Source organism: Carcharhinus amblyrhynchos, chromosome 35 (assembly GCF_965287045.1).
Source record: "Carcharhinus amblyrhynchos chromosome 35, sCarAmb.v2.hapA, whole genome shotgun sequence".
Taxonomy (NCBI): domain Eukaryota; kingdom Metazoa; phylum Chordata; class Chondrichthyes; order Carcharhiniformes; family Carcharhinidae; genus Carcharhinus; species Carcharhinus amblyrhynchos.
In genome coordinates, this window is record NC_137358.1 from 9,492,522 (window position 1) to 9,502,696 (window position 10,175).

The following is a 10,175-nucleotide window of genomic DNA, read 5'->3' on the forward strand; positions in this document are numbered from 1 at the left end:
TCAGCTAACGTTCTGGGGACCCAGGTTCGAATCCCTCCACGGCAGATGGTGGAATTTGAATTCAATAAAACAGATCTGGAATTAAGAATCTACTGATGACCATGAAACCATTGCCGGGAAAAACCCACCTGGTTCACTAATACCCTTTGGGGAAGGAAATCTGCTGTCCTTACCCGGTCTGGCCTATGTGTGACTCCAGAGCCACAACAATGTGGTTGACTCTCAACTGCTCTCCAAGAGCAGCTAGAGATGGGCAATAAATGCTGGCCCGGCCAGCAGCACCCATGTCCCACAACAAATAAATCAAAAGCTCCCTCCCTAACAGCACTGTGGGTGTACCTACACCACGTGAACTACAGTAGATCACCACCACCTTCTCAAAGGCAATTAGGGATGTTAAATAAATGCTGTTCTAGCCAGTGACGCCTGCATCTCCTGAATATTTAAAAAAAACATTCATCTTCCCCACTACAGGGAAATAGGATCAGCTGGTTTCATTGTTTCAGTGATGTGTACAAAAACATTTTTTTTCGCATTCACACCGAGTGTGCTGAGCCGTCACACAGGAGTGATTCAGCTGTGGAGATCCCACAGGGATCTTCATCCCAGCAAGTGGAATGTTACTGGGGACACTTCTAATCATGTCTTTTGAAGTTACCAGTTTCATCAAAGTGAACCAACATACATTTCTTATATGTACAGTCATTAACCATAAAGATTAATTTAAGCTTCTCTAATATTTTTGAAAACTATTAAAGAAAACACAGAAGGCGGGGGGGCTGGAGGCAAAATTAAACTGAGCTTTTGAGACTTATTATCTTCAATTAATGGGCTACAGGTAGCACATTGCTGCCTCAGTGCCAGGGACCCCAGGTGACGGTTTGTGTGAAGTCCACACGTTCTCCCCGTGTCTGCGTGGGTTTCCTCTGGGTGCTCCAGTTTCCTCCCACAGTTCAAAGATGTGCAGGTTAGGTGGACTGGCCGTGCTAAATTGCCCCTTAGTGTCAGGGGAACTAGCTAGGGTAAATATATGGGGTAATGGGAATAGAGTCTGGGTGGGATTGTGGTTGGTGCAGACTCGATGGGCCGAATGGCCTCCTTCTGCACTGTAGGATGCTAAGATTATCCCACTTGGGTATTTATTCACTTTTGCGTTGTTTAGTTTACATTCCAGATGTTTAGTGCGTACGATTTGGCTTCCTGAATTTACACAACTGAATCCAGAGTTACAGGCCTAGAAATAACTGGATCTAGGATTCTACTGCCAATCATTTTGGCAACTTAAATAAAACTAAAGTGAGAAACAAAGCAAAAAGGGCAGCCCCTTTAAGCTGAACCACCCAAAACACAAAGCAAGCATAAATTAAACTTACAACATCAGATCAAAAGGTGATTAAAAAGTGTTAATAACGCACTCCAGGCCCTGTGGTGTCCAGCAGGTGTGGAAGGCCTCAATGGCATCAGTGGACACTGCATGCTCCCTCCCTGGGGTCACCCAGCAGCGAACGCAGCCGCAGTGGAGGGGCTGGTAAGAGACGGACTGCAGCGATGCAATTACAGGGATCTAGGCTATAAGTTGCTCACGTCCTGAAAGCTGAAAGTAAAGCTTTAAGAGTGTGCAACATATTTCTTGTATTGTTGTTATGTCTGTAGTCTGTCTGCATCGTGCCTGAAGAAAAGAAATGATGTGGAGATGCTGGCGTTGGAGTGGGATGGGCGCAGTAAGAAATCTCGCAACACCAGGTCAAAGTCCAACAGATTTACTTGGTTTCACGAGCTTTTGGAGCGCTGCCCCTTCATCAGGTGATTCACATTTTCACAGTAATTCCATTGCAGTGTTAGTGTAAGACTACTTGTGACAACAAGAGTGTTTTTTGTCAAGCCACCTAAGTTTTATTGTCACAAGTAGGCTTAAATTAACTCTGCAATGGAGTTACTGTGAAAACGTGACTCACCTGATGAAGGGGCAGTGCTCCGAAAGCTCGTGATTCCAAGTAAACTTGTTGGACTTTAACTTGGCATTGGAAGAAAAGGAAGTACAAACTTCCAAGAAGATCACCAAGAAAGCTCAAAAGAAGATGGCAACCAAAAGCAGCAAGAAGAGGTGGTGGTCCAGGATGGAGAGTTACTCCATATACATCTACAAAATGATGAAGCAGGTTTACCCCGATGCTGGCCCCTCCTCCATGGCCATGAGCATCATGAACCTGTTGGTCAAAGACATCTTCGAGTACATCGCAGGTAAGGCTTCCCGCCTGGCAGCACCATCAGCTCCCAGGAGATCTAGACTGTCATGCACCTGCAAACTGCCTAAGCATGCCACGTTGGAGGACACAAAGGCGGTGACTAAGTACAGCAGCTCCAAATAAAGTTGTACATCACACTGAAAAATACACCCTTAATTTACCACATCAATCTGCTTCCACTACAAATAATGCAGGCATCAGAACGTCATTCCTGTTTAAAATATTCTCTCCAGTCACATACAATTCTGGAAGGACAAATTCTTTTGATTATTTTAACATGGCCAGGATAATAGCAACACAAAAGTTTTACTTTTCCAGTTACATTTCAATAAAGCTCAGCAAAATAGGGCAGCATGGTGGCACAATGGTTAGCACTGCTGCCTCACAGCACCAGGGACCAGTGCTGTGAGGCAGCTTGGGTCACTGTCTGTGTGGAGTCTGCACGTTCTCCCTGTGTCTGCACAGGTTTCCTCCCACAATCCAAAAGACGTGCTGGTTAGGTTGCAGTGGCCACGCTAAATTCTCTCACTGTGCCTGAACAGGCACCAGGGTGTGGCGACTAGGGGATTTTCACAGTAACTTCATTGCAGTGTTAATAATATAAGCCGAGAGAAAAACTACTTTGCAGAAGGCCATTAGGTCCATCGAGTCTGCACTGACAACAATACCCCCTAGGTTCTATTCCCGTAACCCCACATAATTACCCTGCTAATCCCTCTAACCTATGCATCCTGGGACACTAAGGGGCAATTTAGCATGGCCAATCAATCAACCTAACCTGCACATCTTTGGACTGTGGGAGGAAATCGGAGCAGCCAGAGGAAACCCACGCAGACATGGGATAACATGTAGACTCCACACAGCCAGGATTCAAACCCAGGCTCCTGGTGCTGTGAGGCAGTGCTAGCCACCGTGCTACCCTATTTTGCTGACCTTTAGTGAGGTGTAACTCTGGGAAAGCTTAGGTGCATTGGCCATGCTAAATCCTCCCTCAGCATACCAGAACAGGCGCAGAGTGTGGCGATTAGGGGGTTTCCACAGTAACTTCATTATGGTGTTAATGTAAGCCTACTTGTAACAATAATAAATAAACTTTAAAAAAAAAGAACTGAAGTTGGGCCATCTGATTTAACGCGATACTTTACTTAAGCTAAAATGGTTCAGGGGCAACTGAGAGCTCTGTACTCAAGAACTGATGCTCACTTAGAAGAAAAATCACTGACAATGTGAACCTTATCATTATTGTAGTGCTTTGATACCCAAGCAACAATTAAAAAGGCATTGCATATTAATGTATCAATAAAAGATTTGGAAATAAAGTAATTATACCCTTAAATTACATAGACCAGAGACACAAATTAACAAATTGCACACCTTGTAATTATTATTTCCTCCTTGCCAAATCAGTATACTGAGGGAGCTGCTTGAACTGTCTTCAAACTATAATTTAGCACTTCCAGGATGCAGCCACATAACTTACACTTCACTTTCATTCCCAAAAGGTTGGAAAATTATTGCCAAGGACAGGTTATTTCAAGCTAGCTGCAATTCAGTCATGGGGTACATTGTGTAGATAAAGATATTGTTAGAATTGATGAATTGGGAAGGTCTGGTATTAAAATTAAAGTTAAAAGTTGAAATTTATTTATTACTGTCACACGTACTAATATAGTGAAAAGTATTGTTACTTGCACACTATACAGGCAAAACATACCATTCATAGAGAAGGAAAGGAGAGGATGCAGACTGTAGTGTTACAGTCATAGCTAGGATGTAGAGTGTTTAAAAGAGTTAGAAGGAAGTTTTAGAAGCATAGAACGAGGCTAAAAGACAAAATTAGAAGGAATGCTGCGCACAGCTTACAAGAAGTTGCCTCACTCTGGTGCCACCTTAGAGTAGAGGTTTATTAGTCACAAGTAGATTTAAATTAACACTGCAATGAAGTTACTGTGAAAATCCTCTAGTCGCCGCATACCTGCAACATTTTGGGTACACTGAGGCAGAATTTAGCATGGCCAATGTACCTAATCTGCACATCTTTGGATCGTGGGAGGAAACCGGAGCACTTGGAGGAAACCCACACAGAATGTGCCAAATCCACACAGGCAGTGACCCAAGCCGGAATTAAACCCGGATCCCTGACGCCGTGAGGCAGCAGTGCTAACCACTGTGCTACCATGTTGACCTAAGTCAGAAATGCATGGGACAAAGCTACATCTTGTACATTTGGATCATGGAATGGAATCATAGAATCTCTACAATGCAGAAGAGGCCATTTGGCCCATCGGATCTGCAATAACACAGAGGTATAGCACAGTGGTACAGTGCTGCCTTTCAGCGTCAGGGACAGAGTTCGATTCCCAGATTGGGTCATTATCTTTGAGGAGTCTGCACATTCTCCCCCATGTCTGCACGGGTTTCCTCTGGATGTGCAGGTTAGGTGCATTGGCCAAGCACATCTTTGGAGCGTGGGAGAAAATGGGACATCCAGGGGAAACTCACACAGACACGGAGACGTGCAGACTCCACACAGTCACCCAAGGCTGCAATCTAACCCAGGTCCCTGGAGCTATGAGGTGCCAGTGCTAACCACTGTCACTGCACCGCTAATGACTGCAGCATTTAACACGTAGCCATTGGCACCGTTAACTGAAACCTATCTTTAAAGACTGCCCATCGTACCTCATTCACTGCAATGTCAGTTTAATATTCTTCTAGGTTTTCAAAACGAATGGCAGTGAATTGAGGGGTGACAACAGTGGCTAGTGATATCTTGAAGGCAAAACATTTTGTCCTCCATATTGCACTGGACACCCTCCCTGAACCAACTGCTCAACAGGAACTAGCGCTCTGCTTTTATGAAAACCACATCACTAATCTGAGTTTACAGATGAAATAATCACACTTCAGTTTCACCCAGACCTCTCTCTGGACATGACATGGCACATGACACAAAGTATCTATCATATGGTGCATGAATACTGTAAATGTTGGACATCTGAAATGCAAATAGTAAAATAGCTCACCATTGGCTTCTAGACAAAATTTTAAAAATACATGTGTTCTATCCATACAATGTTTTTGAAGGTTATTTCTTAAGGAAATAAAACAGATCAATAAACTAATCTCCATGCATCATATAGTCACTGAGATTTACAGCATGGATACAGGTCCTTCGGCCCAACTTGTCTATGCTGCCCTTTTTTTTAAAAACCCCTTAGCTACTCCCAATTGCCCATATTTGGCACATATCCCTCCAAACCCATCTTCCCCACGTAACTGTCTAAATGCTTTTTAAAAGACAAAATTGTACCCGTCACTACTACTACCTCCGGCAGCTTATTCCAGACGCTCACCACCCTCTGCATGAAAACATTGCCCCTCTGGACCCTTTTGTATTTCTCCCTTCTCACCTTAAACCTATACCCTCTAGCTTTAGGCTCTCTTACCCCTACCACCAGTAAGTATATTATGAGAGTTTCCATTTTTTTATTTGGCATTAGGGGCAGTATGGTGACAGTGGTTAGCACTGCTGCCCCTCAGCACCAGGGACCCGGGTTTGATTCCTGGCTTGGGTCACTATCTGTGCGGAGTTTGCACATTCTCCACATGTCTGCGCGAGTTTCCTCCAAGTGCTTCAGATTCCTCCCACAGTCCAAAGATTTGCCAGTTAGGTTGATTGGCATGCTAAATTGCCCCTTAGGGTCAGGGGGATTAGCACGGTAAATATGTGGCGTTGCAGGAATAGGACCTGGGTGGGATGGTTGTTGGGGCAACCTTGATGGGCCAAATGGCCTCCTTCTGCACTGTAGATTCTAGGATTGAATAACTGTTGTTGGGATGATTAAAATCACAACTTTACCACGAATCTACAAACTTAAATTATTAATTAAAACACGCTACTTTGCAAAGTTAACTTAACTATACGAACATTAAATGTAGTTAAAGGTCATAGGGTTCCTCTAGAGAAACAGAAAATACTGGAAAATCTCAGCAGGCCTGACAACTGAAGGGTCAGAGCTGACAAAGGGTCATCCAGATTCAAAACAATGGCTCTATTCTCTCTCCCACAGTTGCTGTCAGACCTGCTGAGAATTTCCAGCATTTTCTGTTTTTGTTTCCGATTCCAGCATCCACAGTATTTTGTCTTTGTCATAGGGTTCCTCTCCTACACAATACAGTCATGGCTCATCTTCTACACCGCCAACTCCATCTTCCCACCCACTTAATTCCCTCAGGGATGAACAATCTGTCTATCCCACTCAACGATGGAGCATCCACCACCCTCTGGGGAGAGGATTCTAAAGACTCAACCCTTTGAATGAAGTAATTTCTCCTCATCTCAGTCCTAAAAGCTTACCCCCTTATCCTGAGGCTGTACCCCCACGTTCTTGATTCCCCAGGCGGGGAAAAACCATCTCTCAAGTGTCAATCCTATCAAGTCCCTCCAGAATCCTGTATGCTTCAGTGATATCACCAGGATGTTTCCTGAGATGGAACTGTTAAGTTGTGAAGAGAGGTTGGATAGGCTTGGGTTATTTTTACTGGAGCAAGAAAGACTGAGTGCCGACCTGACTGAGGTGTTCAAAATTATGAGGAGCATGGACAGAGTGGATAGGGAGCAGCTACCCCCCTTAGTTGAAGGGTCAGTTACGAGGGGACACAAGTTAAAAGTGAGGGGTGAGATGTTTAGGAGGGATTTGAGGAAAAGCATTTTTCCCCTCAGAGGGTGGTGACGGTCTGGAATGCACTGCCTGGGAGGGTGTTGGAGGCGGGATGCCTCACATCCTTTTAAAAAGTACCTGGTTGAGCACTTGGCACGCCATAACATTCGAGGCTATGGGCCAAGTGCTGGCAAGTGGGTTTAGATGGGCAGGTCTTTCATGCATTGGTGCAGATCTGATCGGCCAAAGGGCATCTTCTGCACTGTAGTGTTCGTGATATCACTTCCCATTCTTTGAAATTCCACAGAATGCAGGCCCACTTTACTCAGCTTCTCAACTTGGACATCCCAGGAACTAAACTCATGAATCTTTGCTGTATCGTCTCCAAGGTAAGGAGATACTTGCTTAGACAGGGAGACAAGACTGCGCACAATATTCCAACTGTGGGTTCACTAAATCTTATCCCATTGTAGCGAGATTTCTTTATTTCTCTACGCCAATCCAAACTCCCCCCTTTATTGCCGGGACACTATTCTTACATGTGATGAGCTGCACAGTTGCAGCTGCTCGTTCCATTCCACCTCCAAATTGATCCGTTTCTCAAAGCAAGGCAGCAATAAATAGATTTGCATCACTTAAGCAACGCACCAGGGCCAGCTGCGCAAGGTAATAATTCTTCACTCTTTCATTTAAATTACTGAAACACTCAGCACTTAAAAAACCTCACAATTTACAATAAACGTATTGTAGCCCAGTCCATCATGCAAACCAACCTCCCATCCATTGACTGTCTACACCTCCCGCTGCCTCGGCAAAGCAGCCAGCATAACAAAGGATGCCGGACATTCTCTCTTCCACCTTCTTCCATTGGGAAAAAGATACAAAAGTTTAGGACACATACCAACCGACTCAAGAACAGCTTCTTCCCTGCTGCTGTCAGACTTTTGAATGGACCTTCCTCGCACTAAGTCGATCTCTGCTACACCTAGCTATGACCTAAACACCACATTCTGCACTCTCTCTTTTCCTTCTCTGCAAACAGTATGCTTTGTCTGTTTAGCGCGCAAGAAACAATACTTTTCACTGTATGTTAATAAATGTGACAATATTAAATCAAATCAAAATGAAACCCTGTTGGAGAAATCACCATTCTTCAGGATATTTCACAACTTACATTGTGACATGCTGGCACAGTGGTTAGCACTGCTGCCTCACAGCGCCCAGGCACCTGAGTTCAATTCCCAGCTTGTGTCACTGTCTGTGCAGGGTCTGCACATTCTCCCTGCATCTGTGAGAGTTTCCTCTGGGTGCTCCGGTTTCCTCCCACAGTCTAAAAGATGTGCTGGTTAGAAGCTAAATTTTGTACCCAAACAGGCACCACAGTGTGGCGACTAGGGGATTTTCACAGTAATTTCATTGCAGTGTTAATGTAATCTTCCTGATATGATCAGACAATTTAGCACGGCCAATCCACCTAACTTGCACATCTCTGGACTGAGAGGGGAAACCTACGCAGACACGGGGAGAACGTGCACACTCCACACAGACAGTGACCCGAGCCAGGAATCAAACCCACATCCCTGGCACTGAAAGGTAGCAGTGCTAAACCACTGTGCCACTCAAAAGATCTCACCTGAAAGGTGGCACATCTAAAAGTGTGGCAGTCCCTTGGTACTGCACAGGAGTGCCAGGATTGATTTTTTTTATACTCCCAAAGGAACTTGAACCTAGAACCTTGATGTTGAAAGGTGAGAGTGCTCCCAGTTCACTTAAAGTAACATGTGTTCGGGGTGGTGATGGGGAGGAGTGTGAACAGTGGTGGTGGTGTTGGTGGGGAGGAGGGAGGTGTGGAGGGGTGCTGGGGGGGCGGGGGGGGGAGAGGTGGGGGTGTGTGGGGGGGGGAGAAGAGGTGGGGGTGTGTGGGGGTGGGGGAAGAGGTGGGGGTGTGTGGGGGGGGAAGAGGTGGGGGTGTGTGGGGGGGGGGGAAGAGGTGGGGGTGTGTGGGGGGGGGGAAGAGGTGGGGGTGTGTGGGGGGGGGGGAAGAGGTGGGGGTGTGTGGGGGGGGGGGAAGAGGTGGGGGTGTGTGGGGGGGGGGGAAGAGGTGGGGGTGTGTGGGGGGGGGGAAGAGGTGGGGGTGTGTGGGGGGGGGAAGAGGTGGGGGTGTGTGGGGGGGGGAAGAGGTGGGGGTGTGTGGGGGGGGGAAGAGGTGGGGGTGTGTGGGGGGGGGAAAAGAGGTGGGGGTGTGTGGGGGGGGGGGAAGAGGTGGGGGTGTGTGGGGGGGGGAAAGAGGTGGGGGTGTGTGGGGGGGGAAGAGGTGGGGGGGGAGAGGTGGGGGGGAGAGGTGGGGGGTGTGGGGGGGAGAGGTGGGGGTGGAGGAGGTGGGGGTGCAGAGGGGTGAGGGGGGGCGACGGAGGGGAGGGGGGACGATAGAGGGGGAGGAGGGGTAGGGGGGTAGCAGCTTCAGTTATCCGGAGACAGCAGCGGAAGTCCCGCCCCTCCGCACTGATTGGGTGGTAACATTCGGCGGCGCCGCCCCCAGCCTCCCCATTGGCTGGGCCGCCTGTCAATCATCGCTATCCTTCCGCCGCCCCCCTCCCCCACCGTGTCTCAAACAAAATGTCCGGCCCCGCACCGCACACAGCAGCTCCCTCACCACCCCACACTCCCCCATACACAGCTACCCTCCCGGGGAGGGGTGTGAGACACAGCGCGGGGGATGAGGAAACACCCCGGCAGCAAAACGAGCCGGAGCCCGGCTTCTGGAACATTCCGCCGGCCAATCCTCCCGGGCGCGCCCCCCCTCCCCTCCGGCGGCGGGACCCCCACCCCGGGCTGAATGAGGGGCTCCATCTGTCCCCCCGCTCCCTCTCCCCGGGTTGAGGCCGACTCTCTGTCCCCTCCTCCCCGCTCCCTCGCACTCACTCAGCCGCGACTCCAGACTCTCCTCCTCCGCCGGAGCCGCCATCTTGGAGCCGACCTCCCACCCGGACCCGACTCTTAAAGCAGTAAACACCTCCTCCCCTACGGCATCGCCAGCCAGCCAGCTCTTAAAGTGGCAATGCCCAGCCTGGTGGGGCCCAGAAGTTTCAAGTTTCTGTGGTTGTGTTACAAGGAGGCTCACATTAACACTGCAATGAAGTTGCCGTGGAAAAAAGAGGGGGAATTATTTGAATTATTATCAAATAAAAGCAGTGAGTGGTGGGGGTTGGGGAGGTTTGACGTGGTGGGAGGGGATTGGAGTGGGGGGGGTGGAGTGCTGGGGGAG

General features: G+C 48.0%; 1 protein-coding gene across 3 annotated transcripts in view; it reads right to left on the minus strand.

Annotated features, from left to right (window-relative positions):
• LOC145361783 (ADP-ribosylation factor-binding protein GGA1-like) overlaps positions 1-9,897 on the minus strand; it is a 60,012-nt gene extending 50,115 nt beyond the window's left edge. For 2 of the 3 annotated variants that reach the window (XM_080217758.1, XM_080217756.1), the window contains exon 1: positions 9,833-9,897. In XM_080217758.1, the coding sequence (XP_080073884.1) occupies positions 9,833-9,875 (43 nt within the window). In that variant the 5' untranslated portion in view covers positions 9,876-9,897. Of the gene's footprint in view, positions 1-8,543; positions 8,745-9,832 lie in introns of those variants that run through there. The other variant, XM_080217757.1, reaches the window with a different exon arrangement.
• Between the last annotated feature and the right edge of the window lie 278 nt (positions 9,898-10,175).